Source organism: Mobula birostris, chromosome 29, assembly GCF_030028105.1.
Source record: "Mobula birostris isolate sMobBir1 chromosome 29, sMobBir1.hap1, whole genome shotgun sequence".
Classification (NCBI taxonomy): Eukaryota; Metazoa; Chordata; class Chondrichthyes; order Myliobatiformes; family Myliobatidae; genus Mobula; species Mobula birostris.
This window is the reverse complement of record NC_092398.1, coordinates 36,052,577-36,072,701: the sequence shown is the minus strand read 5'-3', so window position 1 is coordinate 36,072,701 and position 20,125 is coordinate 36,052,577. Positions and strand designations below refer to the sequence as shown.

Here is a 20,125-nt window from a genome sequence, read left to right as displayed (position 1 = left end):
ACTGTGATTTAATCTTGTAAAACAATAAAACATGAAAACTTCCAAAGGGCGTGAGTACTTTTTATAGGCACTGGAAGTTTCAATGATTTAGATGATAGAATCAATGGCTTTGTTGCAAAGTTTGCAGGCAATACTAAGATAGGCAGAAGGTTAGGTAGTTTTGAGGAAATAAGGAGGCTACAGCAGGACTCAGATTAGGTGTGTGGGCAAATAACTGGTAGATGGAATATAGTGTTGGGAAGTGTATGGTCATGCATTTCGGTAAAAGAACTAAAAGGGTTGACTATTGTGTCCATGGATGAAACATTGTTACAACCATTACATGGTTAATTCACTATTAAACCCTAACCAGAAGATTAAAGTATACTCTATCCATGGATTAAACAACGTCACTGATTTTACAGGGTTAATTCAATCTCACCACAAGATGTGAAGTGTGTGAGAGAGAGGGAGAGACTGTGAATGTGTATGTGTGTGTGAGAGAGAGAGGGCAGAAGAGTGTGAGTGTCTGTGTGAGAGAGGGAGAGTATGTGAGTGTCTATGTGGGTGAGTGCAAGGGGAAGATTGAGTGTAAGTGTGTGTGTAACTGAGTGAGAGAGGGAGAGAGATGGGGAGAATGTGTGAGTGTCTGTGTGTTTCAGAGAGAGTAAATCTTTGAGTGTCTGCGTGTGTGAGAGAAAAGGAGAATGGAGTGTGTGTGAAAGAGAGGTGTGTGTGTGTGTGAGACAGAGGGAAACATCTGTGAGTTTCTGTGTGAGAGAGAGGGGAGAAGTTTGTGAGTGTCTGTATGGTTGAGAGAGAGGTAAAGTAAGTGAGTGCCTGTGTCTGTGAGAGGGAGGGGAAGGGTGTGTGTGTGAGAGTTGGGGGGGGGGGGAAGAGTGTATAAGTCTGTTTGTGTGAGAGAAATGGAAAGACTGTGAGCATCTGTATACTTATGACAGCAAGGAAATGTGTGAGTGTACATACGTGAAAGTTAGGGAGAGTGTCTGTGGGTGAGAGAGAGGGAGACTGTAAGTGTCTGCGTGTGTGAGACAAGAGAGAGTGTGTGTGTCTGCGTGTGTGAGGGGGAGGAAGAGTATGTGAGTGTCTGTGCGTGTGTGAGGGAAAGGGGCGGTGTGTTAGTGTACGTGTGAGAGAGAGGGAAATTATGTGAGTGTCTGTGCGTGCGAGAGAGAGAGTGAGTGCCCGTTTGTGAGAGGGAGAATTTGAATGTGTGTGTGTAAGTGAGAGGGAGAGTGTGAGTGTGTCTGCGTGTGAGAGGGAAAGAATGTGCTGATGTGTGTGTGAGTGTCTGTGTGAGAGAGTGTGTGAGTGTCTGTGTGAGAGAGAGAGTGTGTGAGTGTCTGTGTGTGTGAGAGAGTGTGTGAGTGTCTGTGTGTGAGAGAGAGAGTGTGAGTGTGAGTGTGTGTGAGAGAGAGAGTGTGTGAGTGTCTGTGTGTGTGAGAGAGAGAGAGTGTGTGAGTGTCTGTGAGAGAGAGAGAGTGTGTGTGAGTGTCTGTGTGTGTGTGAGAGAGAGTGTGTGAGCATCTGTGTGAGAGAGAGAGAGTGTGAGTGTCTGTGTGAGAGAGAGAGTGTGAGTGTCTGTGTGTGTGAGGGGGAGAGAGAGAAGGGGAGTGAGGGAGATGGAGACAGTGAGTTTGTGTGAGTGAGAGAAGGAGGGAGAGAGTGTGACCAGTGGGAGGGAGAGTGAGTGTCTGTGGGGGTACAGTGCTAATTTTTTAGGTTCCGAGCTGACAAAATGCTTGCCATTTCCTATATCCTCTCTCTATATATGTCACACCCAATTTGTGTACCTGCTCATTTCATGTACTGGGCAACTTCCTTGCCCCATTCATGTCATGAGCAGCTACACAAATTGGGTGTGACACATATATATATGAATAGGACTTCTTATAATGTCAAGCACTAAACCAAGATGAAAGAAATATACGAATTTCAGAGCTCCGCAGAAATATAGTGATAGTTAAGACATTAACAAGGTTATAGCCTATCACTACATCTCAGTGTATAACTGGTACAATAAAACATATAATACTTAGTTTAATAATATGACAAAGTATTGCACAGTTGCACTCACTAATTATCATAAATATAATTATCAAGCAAGTAAAGAAAAAGATGGCAATCATGTATTTTACCAATTTAAAAGTAATTGGTAGTGGCATCTGTTAGTCTCGCGAACCATGGATTTGTGCCTGGAAAGTTTCCAGGGCGCAGGCCTGGGCAAGGTTGTATGGAAGACCAGCAGTTGCTGATGCTGCAAGTCTCCCCTCTCCACGACACCGATGTTGCCCAAGGGAAGGGCACTAGGGCTGATACAGCTTGGCACCGGTGTCGTTGCAGGAGCTGCCAGAACGAGGTTGAAGGCAACGTCGGACTGCCTTAGGGAATCCAGCTCCAGATTTGTCCTCAGGGTTTACTCCCGAAGCCTTTCCCATGAGTGGGTAAGGCCACAAGGCAGTGGAGGTTTGAAATCAGAGTTTCCCTCTCTTAGATGGGCTGCCCTCCCAGGCTGAAGAGCTCCATCTACCCGAAACACTGGTTTTAAGGCGCCAGGACCCGCCTTCGCCCCTTCTCCTGTCAGTAGAAACAATTCCACCGGGCATAGAGGCTAAACCACACGAGAAGGCCAGGAATTGGACTTGGTTGTCAGAGGCTATTTGAGGCGCATGCCGTGAGGATTAGATTAGATTGTGAGGACACGCAGTCCTCTTTTATTGTCATTTAGTAATGCATGCATTAAGAAATGATACAATGTTCCTCCAGAATGTTATCACAGAAACACAAGACAAACCAAGACTGAAAAACTGACAAAACCACATAATTATAACATATAGTTTCAACAGTGCAACAACACCATAACTTGATGAAGAACAGGCCATGGCACAGTAAAAAAGTTCAAAGCGTCTCAAAAATCCCACATCTCACGCAGACGGGAGAAGGAAGAAAACTCTCCCTGCCATGCCCGACCACAGTCCAACTCTGAGTCGTCCGAAAACTTCGAGCTCCGATCAGCCCTCCGACACCGAGTATCGAACACCATCTCTGCTGAACGCTTCGACCTCAGTCTCAGTCGCCAGCAGCAGGCAAAGCCGGGGATTTTGGGGCCTTCCCTCCGGAGATTCTCGATCGCACAGTAGCAGCGGCAGCGAACCGGGCATTTCAGAAGTTTCTCCAGATGTTCCTCTGTGCTTCTCACGTCTGTCTCCATCAAATCAGAATTGTGCACAGCATCCTAATTACAAATACGACATCATTTCACCGGAGAGCTGCGCATGCTGCGTTGCGCCTCCATCTTCTCCTCCTGGCTCTTTTATGCAGAGGGAGCTTGTTCTCACTACCACTCCTTGGCTTGACAACCTTGGGACCAAAAGTAATTACCTACTTACCAAATGCCACCAATGAGAAGCTTCACAATAATTTCCACAAAGGGTCAGGCGTAATATGCGTTCGGGGGTCTGAGGCAACTCTTGTCCTGCTGTCACCTGCTGATCTGTGGTACCGCAGCCATGATGTGACATACGGCTCAGGATTCCACTGAACTAGAGGAGGTCTGAGTAGTTTAACAAACATAAGTGATGATACATGATTTATGAGAATTCTTGAGCGTGTTGTTATTATTATTAAGTTCATGTGACTGAATCCTCTCTCACACTCAGCAGTACTAATAGGAATAACTTGTGAACAGCTCAGTAATGGCGTAAATCTTGGGGGATGTGACGTCCACGATCCTCCACATAATCTCTGAAGGCCTTTATTACAGAGGAAGAAGAAAGCTTAAACCTCTTACAGAGAGATGATATTGAAGTTTCTCCATAACTAGGCGGTATTTCAGCAGGCCAGTTACCTTTATCAAGGAGATACATTTCATTTAGCAGGGATTTATACATACTTTGAGATTTAGAAGTTTGAGAACCTTTATTATGTTATTCTTAATACACTCCTCAGCTTGTTTATGTAAGAAAGAAGTTAACATTGTTTGCTTAGAAGCCATAGGGTTGTCTAGTGAGAAAAATTTGCTCAAACAACGAGTGCTGGAGAGAGACTGAGGATTTGTGAAACGGCGGGAGGCTACAGCTGGGTATGCTGGGACAACGGGTCGAGCGAGGAGGAATTTCACAAATACCTAAATAAAAAACAGTCATAGCTCCAGGATTTCACCAAAAACGATCAAATATCCTAATATTATTAGTGGTGTTTTTCCTCACCAGCCACCACCTCCTCTCCCCAAACCCCGCTTCCGTAAAATTCCCTCTATTTAATATGCGGCCGCTGTTAAATTCCCCTTTTTTTTTAAACAGAGGTGCTGGAGCAGTGCCCCGGTGAGCTCCGGCAGCACTGCACCCCTGGGTGTCTGTGTGTGAGAGTGAGAGTGGGAGGGCAGCGTGAATGTCTGTGTGTGTGAGAGAGAGAGGGAGAGTGTCTGTGTCTCTGTGTGTGTGTGAGAGAGAGGGAGACAGTGTGATTGTGTCTGAGTGTCTATTTGAGAGAGAGTTTGAGAGTGTCTGTGTGTGTGAAAGAGAGGGAGCTTGTGAGAGAGAAAGGGGATGTATGTGTGTCTGTGTATGTGAGATAGTGTGAGTGTGTGAGAGAAAGAGGAAATTTGTGAGCGTGTGTGTGTCTGTGTAGTTTGAAGAGTGAAGAAATGTGTAAGTGTCGGTGTGTGTGAGAAAGAGAGTGTCCTTGGATTACATATCCTCACTGACCTTACAGGCTTCAGTGTGAAACCCACACCCGAAGTTTGCAATATACTGGCAACTCTCCATGTCGACTCTGGACCCCAGGAAGTCTGAAAGGTTTTAAGGTTTCAAAGGTACGTTTAATGTCAGAGAAATGTACACAATATACATCCTGAAATGCTTTTTTTTTTGCAACCATGCACGAAAACAGAGGAGTGCCCCAAAGAATGAGTGACAGTTAAATATTAGAACCCCAAAGCACGCCCCCCCCAGCTCCCCTCCCTCCTGCGTGTAAGCAGCAGCAAGCAACGATCCCCCCTCCCCCCACCGGCAAAAAAGAGCATCGGCACCCACCACCGAGCACTCAAGCGTGCAGCAAAGCAACAGCAAAGACACAGACTTGCAGTACCCCAAAGACTTCACGTTTCAACACCAGGTTAAACATGGGCAAGGAAACCTCCTGCTGATTACCTTGTACCATCCTGCCTCGGCTGATCAATCAGTACTTCCCCATGCTCAGCAGCACTTGGAGGGGGCATTCAGGGGTGGCAAAGGCACAGAATGTACTCTGCGTGGAGGACTTTAATATCCATCACCAAGAGCAGCTTGGTAGTACCACCACCAACCGAGCTGGTCGGGTCCTACTGGACATAGCTACTAGACTGGAACTACTGCAGTTGGTAACAATTATACCAGTGCCCAAGAAGAATAATGCGAGCTGCTTTAATGACTGTCGTCCGGTAGCACTCATATCGACAATGATGAAATGCTTTGAGAAGTTGGGCATGACTAGACTGAACCCCTGCCTCAGCAAGGAACTGGATCCATTGCAATTTGCCTATTGCCACAATAGGTCAACAGCAGACACAATCTCAATGGCTCTCCACACGGCTTTAGACCACCTGGACAACACAAACACCTACGTCAGGATGCTGTTCATTGACTGTAGCTCAGCATTTAATACCATCAATCCCACAATCCTGATTGAGAAATTGCAGAACCTGGGCCTCTGTTATCACAGTCCCGACCGTTAATTCCCCATTTTCTCCTAATTTCCTTTGATGGCGACACACCTGGTTTTCATCAAGACCTGCGGCATAAAACCTTGGCTTTGCACCCACTGGTTGTCAGATCGTTGGTTTTGCCAGTGTGGTAATTAACGTTTCCCGGCCGCTTAGGATTGTGTGTTCTAAGTTTTACTTCAGCACCGAGATTTACCTGTGAAACTCAGTCTCTCCGTGTCAAGATAAGTATTCTAAGTTTTACCCTAGCACCGAGGTTTACCTGTGTTATTCCGTCTCTCCGTGCTAAGAAAAGTTTTGTCTGCCGCTTTCTTTCTCCTGCCTCCTGCTTTCCTGCTCCCCCTCCTCTTTGCCTTCTGCATCCTAACTCAATCTCCGTGCCTGTGTCCTGCGTTTGGGTTCGCCCCGTTCGTTGCAACGTCTGTACCTCCCTCTACAATTGGATCCTCAACTTCCTAACCGGAAGACCATAATCTGTGTGGATTGGTGATAACATATCCTCCTCATTGACGATCAACACTGGCGCACCTCAGGGGTGTGTGCTTAGCCCACTGCTCTACTCTCTATATACCCATGACTGTGTGGCTAGGCATAGCTCAAATACCATCTATAAATTCACTGACAATACAACCATTGTTGGTAGAATCTCAGATGGTGACGAGAGGGTGTACAGGAGTGAGATATGCCAACTAGTGGAGTGGTGCTGCAGCAACAACTTGGCACTCAACGTTAGTAAGACGAAAGAGCTGATTGTGGACTTCAGGAAGGGTAAGATGAAGGAACACATACCAATCCTCAGAGGGATCAAAAATGGAGAGAGTGAGCAGTTTCAAGTTCCTGGGTGTCAAGATCTCTGAGGATCTAACCTGGTCCCAACATTTTGATGTAGTCATAAAGAAGGCAATACTTTATTAGAGGTTATACTTTATTAGGAGTTTGAAGAGATTTGGCCTGTCAACAAATACACTCAAAAACTTCTATAGTTGTACAGTGGAGAGCATTTGATAGGCTGTATCACTGTCTGGTATGGAGGGGCTACTGCACAGGACCGAAAGAAGCTGTAACCCTAGTCAGCTCCATCTTGGGCACTAGCCTACAAAGTACCCAGGACATCTTCAGGGAGGAATGTCCCAGAAAGGCAGCATCCATTATTAAGGACCTCCAGCACCCAGGGCAGCCCTTTTCACACTGTCACCATCAGGTAGGAGGTACAGCAACCTGAAGGCACACACTCAGCGATTCAGGAACAGCTTCTTTCCCTCTGCCATCCGATTCCCAAATGGACATTGAACCCCTGGACACTACCTCATGTTTTTTTAAATATACAGTATTTCTGTTTTTGCATGTTTTTAGGATCTATTCAAGATATGTAATATGTACATGTTTATTTATTATTTTTTTTTCTCTCTGCTAGTATTGAACTGCTGCTGCTGAGTTAACAAATTTCACGTCGCATGCCGGTGATAATAAAGCTGATTCTGACTCTGGTGAGGGAACCAACAAGAGGGGAAAACACACTTGACCTCATTCTCACCAAGCGGCCTGCCGCGGAAACATCTGTCCATGACAGCATTGGTAGAAGTGACCACTGCGTAGTGTTTGTGGAGACTAAATTCCGTCTTCACCCGGAGGAAACCCTCGACCGCGGTGCGTGGCACTACCACCGTGCTAAATGGGACAGACTTCGAACAGATCTAGCAGCCCAAGACTGGGCATCTATGAGGTACCATGAGCCATCAGCAGCAGCAGAATTGTACTCAACTACAACCTGTAACCTCATGGCCCAGCATATTCCCCAGTCTAACATTACCACCAGGCCAGGGGATCAGCCCTGGTTCAATGAAGAGCGCAGGAGTGCATGCCGAGAACAACACCAGGCATACCTCAACTTGAGGAGTCACCCTGGTGAAGCCACAGTACAGGACTACTTGCGTGCCGAACACCATAAGCAGCAAGTAATCGACAGAGTTAAGTGGTCCCACAATCAATGGATCAGATCTCAGCTCCGTTGTCCTGCCACATCCAGCCGTGAGTGGTGGTGAGCAATCAAGCTACTCGCTGGAGGAGGAGGATCCACAAATATCCCCACCCTCGATGATAGAGGAGCCCAGCACACCTGTGCAAACGGTAAGGCTGAGGCTTTTCAACAATCTTCAGCCGGAAGTGCTGAGTAGACGATCTGGCTCGGCCTCCTCCAGAAGTCCCCAGCAACCCAGATGTCAGTATGTAGCCAATCTGATTTACTCCATGTGATATCAAGAAACAGCTGAAAGCACTGGATACTGCAAAGGGTATAGACCCAGACAAAATCCCGGCAACAGTCCTGAAAACTTGTGCTCCAGAACTTGCCGTGCCACAGCCAAGCTGTTCCAGTACAGCTACAACACCAGCATCTACCCGGCAATGTGGAAAATCGCCCAGGTATGTCCTGTGCACAAGAAACAGGACAAGTCCAACCCAGCTAACTACCGCCCTATCAGCCTACTCTCAATCATCAGAAAAGTAATGGAAGGGGTCACCAACAGTGCTATCACGCAGCACCTACTCGGTAATATCCTGCTCATGGATGCCCAGTCTGGGTTCCATCGAGGCCACTCCGCTCCTGACCTCATCACCTCCTTTGTCCAAGCATGGACCAAAGAGCTAAGTACCAGAGGCGAGGTGAGAGTGATAGCCCTCGACATCAAGGCAGCATTTGACCGAGTATGGCATCAAGGTACCCTTGCTAAAATGAAGTCATTGGGAACTGGGGGGAACCCTCCGCTGGTTGGAGTCATACCTGACACAAAGGAAGATGGTTGTTGTGGTTGGAGGTCAATCATCTCATCCTCAGGACATCACTGCAGGAGTTCCTCAGGGAAGTGTCCTAGGACCAACCATCTTCAGCTGATTCATCAATAACCTTCCTTCCGTTGTAAGGTCTCAAGTGGGGATGTTCGCAGATGACTGCACAATGCTCTGCACCGTTCGTGACTCCTCAGACAGTGAAGCAGTTCATACCCAAACGCAGCAGGACCTGGACAATATCCAGGCTTGGGCTGACAAGAGGCCAGTAACATTCAAGCCACACACAAGTACCAGGCAATGACCATCTCCGACAAAGAGGCTCTAACCATTGTCCCTTGACATTCAGTGTCTCACCATTACTGAATCCCCTACTAAAGGAGGGAGGAGGAGATGGCGGCGCGACGCCACTCTGGTGAATGATATCTGTTAATTGGCAAGTAGGGTGCCGTGCACAACCCTGATTTGATGGAGACAGACGTGAGAGAACGGAGGAACATCTGGAGAAACTTCCGAAATACCTGTTTTGCCGCCACTGCTACTGTGCGGTCCAGAATCTCCGGAGGGGAAGGCCCCGAGTCCTCGGCTTTGCTCGTTGCCCGGCGGCCGGGGCGGGGTTGAAGCGCTCGGCAGAGATGGTGCTCGGTGCTCGGAGGCTTGAAGCTTTCGGACGGACTCAGAGTCGGCTGCGGTCGGGTGCTCCAATGCATCGGCAAGTTTGCGCCGCTTCCGTCTGCGTGAGATGATGAGGCTGTCGGGACTTGAGACTTTTTTTTACGGTGCCCATGGTCTGCTCTTCATCAAATTATGGTATTGCTTTGCACTGTTGTAACTATATGTTATAATTATGTGGTTTTTGTCAGTTAGTCTTGGTTTCTCCTGTGTTTCTGTGATATCTTTCTGGAGGAACATTGTATCATTTTTTAATGCATGCATTTCTAAATGACAATAAACGAGGACTGAGTGTCCTCATAATCTAATCTAATCAACATCTTGGGGATTACTATTGAGAGGACACTGAACTGGTCTAACCATATAAACACTGTGGCTTCCAGAGCAGGTCAAAGGCTAGGAATCCTGTGGCGTGTAACTCACCTCCTGACTCCCCAAAGCCTGTCCACCATCTACAAGGCTCAGGTCAGGAGTGGAATGGAATACTGGTCACTCGCCCGGATGGGTGCGGCTCTGTCAACACTCAAGAAGCTTGACAAGGCAGCCCACTGCTTGGTAGCCCTTCTACAGCATCCAGTCCCTCCACAATTAACGAACAGTTGCATCAGTGTGTACTATCTACAAGATCCACTGCAACAACACACCAAAGTTCCTAAGGCAGCATCTTCCAGACCCATGTCCATCTGAAAGGAGAAGAACAGCAGATACCTAGGATCACCACCACTAGGAAATAACCTTCAAGTCACTCACCATCCTGACTTGGAAACATATCACCACTCCTTCATTGTCCCTGGGTCAGAATCATGGACTTCCTTCCCTAACAGCACTGTGGGTGTACCCACACCTCAGTGGTTCAAGAAGGCAGCTCGTCACCACTTTCCCTAGGGCATCTAGGGATGGGCAATAAATGCTGGTTTAGCTGGCGATGCCCACATCCCGTAAATGAATAATTTTTTTAAAAACTGTCTTTACAGGGTTAATTCACTACAAAACCCACATCCCAAGTTTACAATGTACTGGGTCCATGGACTACATATTGCCACTGACATTACAAAGATAGTTCACATCCTTAGATTACGATGTACCACATCCACAGATCAAACAGCGTCACTAACATTACAGGGTTAATTGACTGACCGCAAGATTACAATATACTGCGTCCATGAATGAAACATCATCACTGACTTTGTAGGGTTAATTCAGAACTAAACCCACACTCCTAGATTACAATATATTGTATCTGCGCGTTAAACACTGTCACTGATATTACAGGGTTAATTACCTATTAAATCCTGACCGCAAGACTACGATATACTGTATCCACAGATTACATATTGTCACTGACATGGCAGAACTAACTCACCATGAAACTCGCATCCCAAAGTTACAATATACAGTTGATAGATCGACACTTTGTTGATCCCAAAGGAAATTACAGTGTCACAATAACATGACAAGTGCACAGATATGCAAATATACAAACATTAGAAGAGAAGAAAGAAAGAATATAAAATAAGTTACCTCAAGAAGGAGGGTTTATCACTTCCCCCGCTATAGGTTGACTCACTATAGAGCCTAATGGCCAAGGGTAAGAATCACCTCATATATGGAGTAGGAGGAGGAGAAGATGGTGGCGCGATGGCAGCGCGCGCAGCCACTTCGGTGGTGATGTCTGTTATCTGTCAAGTAGGGGACCGTGCACAATCCTGATTTGATGGAGATGGACGTAAGAGTGCGGAGGAACATCTGGAAAACTTCTGAAATGTCCGCTTCGCTGCCGCTGCTACTGTGTGGTAACCAGAACCTCCGGGGTAAAAGGCCCCGAAATCCTCGGCTTTGCTTGTTTCAGCGGCCGGGGCGAGCTCGAAGGCACTCGGCAGAGGGTGGCGCTTGGGAGGCTACATCGGAGGGGTTGGTCGGAGGCTCGAAGTTTTCGGATGGACAGATTCAGTGTCGGCTGTGGTCGGCTGCTTCCAAGGTATCGGCAAGTTGACGGTGCCTGGAGGTTTATGGCAGGGAGTTTCTCCCTTTTGCCGCCGCTATCGGGGACTCGGGAGTCAATCGACTCGGGGACTTTTGAGACTTTATTTACTGTGCCCATGGTTTGTTCTTCATCAAATTATGGTATTGCTTTGCACTGCTGTAACTATATGTTATAATTATGTGGTTCTGTCAGTGTTAGTCTTTGGTTTGTCCTGTTTTTTGTGATGTCACTCTGGAGAAACATTGTATCATTTCTAAATGCATGTATGCATTTCTAAATGACAATAAAAGAGGACTGAGTGTTCTCATAATCTAATACAGTGCTCTTTGGAGCAACGCAGTTGTCTTAGTCTATTACTAAATGTGCTCCTCTGTTCAGCAAAGGTGGCAAATATCCACAGATTAGACATCATCACTGACTTTACAGAGTTCATTCACTATAAAACCCTCACCCCATATTTCATTCATAGATAAAACATCATCACTGACAATACAGGGTTAATTCACTATCGGAGCCTCAGGACAGGATTACAACACACTGTGTCTATGCATTAAAATTCATCACTGCTGTGTACATACATCTACTGATGCCTCTGGACACATCTTCAGTGATGTTCCTGGAATTATCGGGTGTTTTCGGGTCTTTCAACATCGTACATCCTCCTCCAGGTGACCCAGTCAGGGCTGATCAGACCCCAGCTTGTGTCCAGATGGCTAGCTACTTATGACTCCATGGCTCCCCTCTTTTGAGCCACAGCCATCTTGAGGCCCTCTCTGCCGCATCGGTGGTACTGCGGATGGCTCTCCTCTTCCCCTCTCCCTCGATGCCCAAAATGCTGAAGGCTCTGGCTAAGGAACGGGCTGCGAATCCCCTACAACCAACCTCCACTGGGCTTTGAGTGAGGTGATTTGGAGCCTCTCTCGTCCTGTATCTGAACCATTCAGCTGCGATGCTGACAACAATCATTGTCATGGCTTGTAGCTTCCTATCAACCCTTCCCTTCACCATTGCCTCCAGAATTTGGTTAACATCTTCATCAAACCACTTCTACAGTGAAGTCATGTTAGCTGCAGGCTGTTTGATCTGCCTCCTGTTAGACAGGATGTCAGAGGGATTAGTTTGCAACACTTGGAGGCTCCAAGCACTATGGGGTGACTCCGGGTCTGGCCCCTCCTTCGTCTCACCAGGCTGGACGCCTGCACGTTGTGCTGCTCCTGCTCCCGCCAGGCATTTCATTCTTGCTCGCTGGATCTTCAAGCCGCGAGCGTTCTTGCAGATGTTGCCACATGCACACTGCTTCCTCATCATCGTTTGTTCATTGCCGGGCTCTGATACCATTGTGTCCGTCCGACTGGGGTGCTCATCCTCTCCCCCCCTCCCCGACAATACAGGGTTAATTCACTATTAAACCCTCAGGACAGGATTACAACACACTGTCAATGGATTGAACATCATAACTGATCGTACAGGGTTAATTCCTCCTCTGTCCTCCCTCATAACAAAAAACAATAACTGAAAGAGAACATCTACCCCAATCGCTCCTCCCTCACTGTCATACGGAGGTTTCTGGGAACGGACCCAAGCAGAAAACACAGACACTGAAATACTAGGGACAGGACTAGGATACAGGCTGAGGGCAAGGACATGGACACGAAAACCAGGAACCTGGAACAGGACTGGACAAGAGAGCTAGGAGCCCGAGCTTGGACTCCGAGCCAGAGACTGGACAAGGACCCAGTATCTGGGTCTTGCCTCTGGCTCGGACCCCAGAACTAGGCAAGCACGAGGCTTGGCAGGCAGGCAGGACGAGGCTGGAGTCTTCAGGCTTGAGACGAGGCTTGGCAGGAGGCTAGAGACTTGAGGCAAAGGCTTGAGGCTAGGCAGGCTCCTCCTGGGCAGGGCATGGATCTCCACCCAATGGAGGCAAGGGACAGGAAGGGAGCTAGGTACAGGGTGGTTCCAGGACAAGACAGCAAGACAAGGCAGGGCTTCAGGCAAGGCAAGGCGAAACGAGAACTTCAGGCGAGGCGAGAGTTACCGGCAAGACAAGGCAGGGCTTCAGGCGAGGAAACAGAAGGCAGAGGAAGGGATACAAGGAGTAAGGACAAGAACAATCCAGCAGCCACGACCTGGTCTCTGAAGGTATTTATGCAGCCAGCCCCAATGAGCATCAGCTGCCTCAATTAGCTCAACAAGAACAGAAACAGGGTAGACAGGAAAACCTGGAGCAAGGGTCGATGGATCAGACCGTGAACCGGAATACGGACTACACGGACCGGACCATGACACTCACAAAAATGCTAAATAATAACAGAACAGGGACACCTGCTCCCGAAATCCTCTCAGAGACAGCAAAAATCAAAAATATCCGATCCCTGAGAACACTTTCCAATAACTTTCTCACTACTGATGTTAGGCTTACCGGCCTGTCAATTCCTGGTTTATTTTTGGAGCCTTTCTTAAACAATAAAACAACATTGGCTATCCTCCAAATCCCTGGTACCTCACCGGTTACTAAGGATCATTTAAATATTTCTAGCAATTTCTGCACTTGCCACCTATTGGATCTGAGTGAACAGCTTGTCAGGCCCTGCGGATTTATAAGACCATAAGACATAGGAGCAGAATTAGGCCATTCAACCCATCAAGTCTGCTCCACCGTTCCATCATGGCTGATCCCAGATCCCATACAATCTGCTTCTCACCATATCCTTTGATGCCCTGACCGATCAGGAATCTGTCAACTTCCACTTTAGTATCATCACGGACTTGGCCTCTACCAGATTTGTGGCAGAGCACTCAACAGATTCACCACTCTTTAGACAAAAAAAATTCCTCCTTCCTTGTGTTCTAAAAGGTCACCTCTCAATTTTGAGGCTGTGCCCCCTCTAGTTCTGGATACCCCCACCAGAGAAATCATTCTCTCCACATCTACCCTATCTGGTCCTTTCAACATTCCCCGCATTCTTCTAAATTCCTGTGAGTACAGGCCCAAAGCTGCCAAACGCTCCTCATATGTTAACCCCTTCATTCCCAGAACCATCCTCGTGAACCTCCTCTGGACTCTCTCCAATGACAACACGTCCTTTCTCAGATATGGGGCGCAAAACTGTTGACAGTACGTCAAGTGCAGTCTGACTAGTGTCTTATAAAGCCTCAGCATTATCTCCTTGTTTTTACACTCTATTCCCCTTGAATTAAGTGTCAACATTGCATTTGCCTTCTTTACCACAGACTCAACCTGTAAATTAACCTTCTGGGAGTCTTGCACAAGGTGTCCTAAGTCTCTCTGCACCTCTGATGTTTGAACCTTCTCCCAATTTAGGTGATATACCACACTATTGTTCCTTTTACCAAAATGCATTATCATATATTTCCCAACACTGTATTCCATCTGCCAGTTCTTTGCCCATTCTTCCAATTTGTCGAAGTCCTGCTGCAATTGCATTGCTTCCTCAGCACCACCTATCTTCAAATCATCCACAAAACTTTGCTACAAAGCCATCAATTACATTACCCAAATCATTGACAAACGATGTGAAAAGCAGCGGTCCCTGAGGAACATCACTAGTCACAGGACCCTTTTATTCCCACTTGCTGCCTCCTGCCTGTCAGCCACTCCTCTATCCATGCCAGTATCGCCACAGGATTTTATCTCGTTAAACAGCCTCGTGTGTGGTTCCTATCAAATGCCTTCTGAAAATCTAAGTAAATGACATCCATTGCCTCTCCCTTGTAACAACCAGGGTGGACTTCGTCAAAGAACTCTGACAGATTTGTCAGGCAAGATTGACTTATTTTATCATTAGTCTCCAAGTATTCCAAAACCTCTTCCTTAATAATAGACTCCAACACTTTTCCAACCACTGAGGTTAGGATAATTGACTTATAACTTTCTTTCTTTTGCCTTCCTCCCTTCTTAAAGAATGGAGTGACATTTGCAATCTTCCAGTCCTGTGGGACCATGCCAGAATCAAGTAATTCTTGGAAGATCATGAACAATGCATCCGTTATCTCTTTAGCAACCTCTCTCAGGACTCTGGGATGTAGTCCATCTGGCCCAGGTGACTTATCCACCTTAAGACGTTTCGGTTTGCCCGGCACTTTTTCCTTTGTAGTAGTAATGCACTCACTCCTGCTCCCTGACACTCACGGACCTCTGGCACACGGTGTCTTCCACAGTGAAGACTGATGCAAGGTACCCAATAAATTCATCTGCCATTTCTTTGTCCCCGTTACTACCTCACCAGCATCATTTTCCAGTGGTCCAATATCAACTTTCACAGCCCTTTTACTCTTAATATGAATGGAAAAAAAATTAGTATCCTGCTTTATATTATTGGCTAGTTTGCCATCATATTTCATCTTTTCCCTTCTTATAGTCTTTTTAGTTGCCTTTTGTTGGATTTTAAAAGCTTCCCAATCATCCAGCTTGCCACTCACTTTTGTTACCTTATCTGCCCTTTCCTTGGCTTTTATGCAGTCCTTAACTTTCCTTGTCAGCCACGGTTGCCCATCCGCCATTTAATAATTTCTTCTGTGGGACAAATCTATCCTGTGCCTTGTGAACTATTCCCAGAAACTTCAGCCATCTCCGCTCTGCATCATCTCTGCTAGTATCCTCCTCCAATCCACCTGGGCAAGCTCCTCTCTCGTGCCCCTGTAATTCCCCTTATTCCATTGTGATACTGATACATGTGAGTTATGCTTCTCCCTCATAACTGCAGTATGATCTTAATCATATTATGATCACTTCCTCCTATGGCAGTTAAGCTGACTATTAAGATCTGAGTTATTACACAACAGCCAATCTAAGATAACCTTTCCCCGAGTAGGCTCAAACACAAGCTGCTCTAGAAAGCCATCCCGTAGGCATTCAACAAATTCCCTCTCTTGCAATCTGACACCAACCTGATTTTCCCAATCCCCTTGCATATTAAAGTCTTCCATTACAGTGGTGACATTACCCTTATTACATGCCTTTTCTACTTCCCTTTGCAAACTCAACCCCACATCTTGGCTACTATTTGGAGGCCTACATACGATTCCCATAATGGTCTTTTAACCCTTGCAGATTCTTAACTCCACCCACAAAGATTTGACATTCCCTGACCCCATGTCACCTCTTTCTAAAGATGTAATTCCATCTCTTACCAACAGAGCCACACCACCGCCTATGCCTTCCTGCCTGTCCTTTCTATACAAAGTATATCCTTTGATGTTAAGTTTCCAGCTATGGCCTCCTTTCAGCCACGACTCAGTGATGCCCACAACATCATACCAACCAATCTCTAACTGTGCCACGAGTTCATCCACTTTATTCCGAATGTTACCTACATTTGAATACAGCACTGTCAGTTTTGTACTCTTTGCCCGTAAGTATATTGACCCCCCCCGCCCCAGATTCACCTTGTCTGTTAGGGCAACTTTTAACCCTCCTGATTTCTTTCATAAGTGTTCTTTTACATTTCTGAGTACCTGATTTGTTCCTATCTGCCTATAACTGCTTTGCACCTCCTTCTTTTAACCAGAGCCTCAGCATCTCTTGGAAAATCAAGAGATACCTGTTATGTTTACATTTTACTTTGACAGGCACATACAAACTTTGCACTCTCAAAATTTCACTTTTGAAGGCCTCCCACTTACCAAGTACACCTTTGCCAGAAACAACCTGCTCCAATCCAACCCACACATACTATCTTGGCCTTTCTCCAATTTGCAATCTCAAATCACATGCCAGACCTATCTTTTTGCAAATTTACTTTGAAACGAATGGCATTGTGATCACGAGGCGCAAGATAATCCCCTGCACAAACTTCTGCCACCTGTCCTGTATCGTTCCTTAATAGCGGATCAATAATTGTGCACTCTCTTGTTGGGACTCCTATGTACTGATTAAGGAAATGTTCCAGAACACATTTGACAAACTCTATCCCATCTAGTGCTTTTACAGTATGGGAATCCCAGTCAATATGTGGAAAGTTAAAATCACCAGTTATTAACAACTTTATGTTTCTTGCAACAGTCTGCAATCTCTCTACAAATTTATTCCTCTAAATCCCTCAGCCTGTTGGTGGTCTTTAATATAGCCCCATTAACATGGTCATACCTTGCTTATTTCTCAATTCTACTCACTACACCTACGGAAAATCCTGGCAATTCTGGACAATGTTTCTCACCCTCTGCATGCCACCTTGGCTGAACAGAAGAGCATTAGAGACAACTGTGCTGCTCCGAAGAGCGCTATATGAGATCATTCATACCCTTGGCCATTAGGCTCTATAATGAGTCAACCTATAGGGGGGAAGGTGATAACCTCTCCCTCTTGTTATTTTGTTTGAGGTAACTTATTTTTTATTCTTTCTTACTTCTCTTCTAATATTTGTATACCTGTGCACTTGTAACGCTACTGCGACACTATAATTTCCTTTAAGATCAATAAAGTATCTACCTATCCATCTAGACGAATTCTCCAGTCTGTCTGGACTGAGCACTGCCATGACAGAAGGCCAAGGAAGAAAGAAAAAATATGGTGCGGGCGGAGCACCAGAGGCGAGGCGATGGGAGGGCAAAGATGAGAGAGGGACGACGGGATGGGAAATGGTGAAAGGGAGGAGGGGGGTGGAGGCATTACTGGAAGTTTGAGAAATCGATGTTCATGCCAAACAAGGCTCCTCTGTGCGGCCTTATCCCGACAGCACATAATTCTCCGAAACTTCTGCCACCTTCAATTGGATCCCACCACCCAGCATATCCCCCCCCCCCCACACTTTCTGCTTTCCACAGGGATCGCTCCCCACGCGACTGCCTTGTCCATCTGTCTGTCCCCACTGATCTTCCTCCTGGCACTTACCCTGGTAAGCGGAACAAGTGCTTCACCTGCCCCGACACCTCCTCCCTCACTACCATTCTGGCACCCAAAAAGTGCTTCCAGGTGAGGCGACGCTTCACCTGTGAGTCTGTTGGGGTCATCTGCTATGATCGGTGCTCCCGGTGTGGCCCCTTGTATATTGGTGAGACTGGGCATAGAGAGGGAGACCGCTTCGCCGAGCGCCTACACTCCGTCCGCCAGAACAAGCAGGATCTCCCACCGACCACCCATTTTAATTCCACTTCCCATTCCCATTCCGATATGTCCATCCGTGGCCTCCTCCACTGTCGGGATGAGGCCACACTTAGGTTGGAGGAACAGCACTTGATATTCCATTTGGGTAGCCTCCAACCTGATGGCATGAACATCGATTTCTCAAACTTCCAGTAGTGCCCCCCTCTCCCCTTCACCATTTCCCATCCCCTCGTCCCTCTCTCATGTTATCTCCTTGCCCACCCATCGCCTCCATCTGGTGCTCAGCCCCCCTTTTTCCTTTCTTCAATGACCTTCTGTCTCTTTCAACAATCAACCTCCTAGCTCTTTGCTTCATCCCTCCCCCTCTAAGTTTCACCTATCGCATGGCATTCCTCTCTCCCCTCCCCGCAGCTTTCAAATCTACTCCTCAGCTCTTTTTCCTCCAGTCCTGCCGAAGGGTTTCGGCCCGGAACGTCGACTGTACTTTTTACCATAGATGCTGCCCGGCCTGCTGAGTTCCTCCGGCATTCTGTGTGTGTTGCTTGGATTTCCAGCATCGGCAGACTTTCCCTTGTTTATGGGTAGAAGTCTCGCTGATTGACAGGAGGCAAAGAGTGGGAATAAAAGGAGCCTTTTCTGGCAGGCAGTCAGTGGTTAGTGGTATTCCTCGGGGATCTGTGTTACAACCGATGCTTATTACGTTATATGTCAATGATTCAGATGGTGGAATTGATGCCTTTTTGGAAAAGTTTGCAGAGGATATGAAGATAGATGGACGAGCAGGTAGTTTTGAGGAAGCAGAGAGGCTGCAGAAAGTCTTAGACAGATTGGGAGAATGGGCAACGAAGTGGCAGATGGAATAGAGTGTTGGGAAGTGGATGGTGAGGCACTTTGTAGAAGAGAGTGGAGACGGAAACTGTGCATGGTACTCCCAGTGTGGGTTTGAACCGAACAAACAGAGGCAGACCCAGTGTGGGTCTAAAGCAGGGATACAGAGACAGGAACTGTGTACGGTGTTCCCGGTGTAGGTCTGATGCGTGGATACAGAGACAGGACCCTGGGTCTGACACAGGAGTACGGAGATGGGAATTGTGCACGGTGCTTCAGGTGCAGGTCTGACCGAGTGTGATATCGAGACAGGAAATGTGCACAGTGCTCCTGCTGTGGGTCTGACCCATGGATATTGAGTCTGGAACTGTGCACAGTGCTCCTGGTGTGGGCCTGACCCACTGAAATAGAGTCTGGAACTGTGCACAGTGCTCCTGGTGTGGGCCTGGCCCTCTGAAATAGAGTCTGGAACTGTGCACAGTGCTCCTGGTGTGGGCCTGACCCACTGAAATAGAGTCTAGAACTGTGCACAGTGCTCCTGGTGTGGGCCTGACCCACTGAAATAGAGTCTGGAACTGTGCACAGTGCTCCTGGTGTGGGCCTGACCCACTGAAATAGAGTCTGGAACTGTGCATGGTGCTCCCGGTGTGGGTCTGACCCAGAGATATAGAGAAAGAAATTGTCCAAGATGTTCCTGGTCTGGGTCTGACACGGGTATGGAGATGGTAACTATGCATGGTGCCCCAGGTTGTGGGTCTGACCCATGGATACGGAGACGGGAACTGTGCACAGTGCTTCTGGTGTGGGTCTGATCCGGGAATACTGAGACGGGAACTGCGCACAGTGCTTCTGGTGTGGGTCTGATCTGGGAATACTGAGACGGGAACTGTGCACAGTGCTTCTGGTGTGGGTCTGATCTGGGAATACTGAGACGGGAACTGTGCACAGTGCTCTGGATGTGAGTCTGATGCAGAAATACACAGAAATGAACTGGTCAAAGTGCTCCCGGTCTTGGTCTGATACAGGTGTACAGAGATGGGAATTTTGCATGATGCTCCAGGTGTAGGTCTGACTGGGGCATATGGAGATG

The 20,125-nt window shown here is 47.2% G+C and overlaps 1 protein-coding gene across 1 annotated transcript in view; it reads left to right on the top strand.

The window, feature by feature from the left end:
• The window catches only part of LOC140190183 (uncharacterized), a 73,699-nt gene that overhangs the window by 28,421 nt on the left and 25,153 nt on the right, over nt 1-20,125 (top strand). Inside the window, exon 7 of the mRNA XM_072246696.1 lies at nt 8,061-8,417. Within this exon, the coding sequence (XP_072102797.1) occupies nt 8,061-8,417 (357 nt within the window). The remainder of the gene's footprint in view (nt 1-8,060; nt 8,418-20,125) is intronic.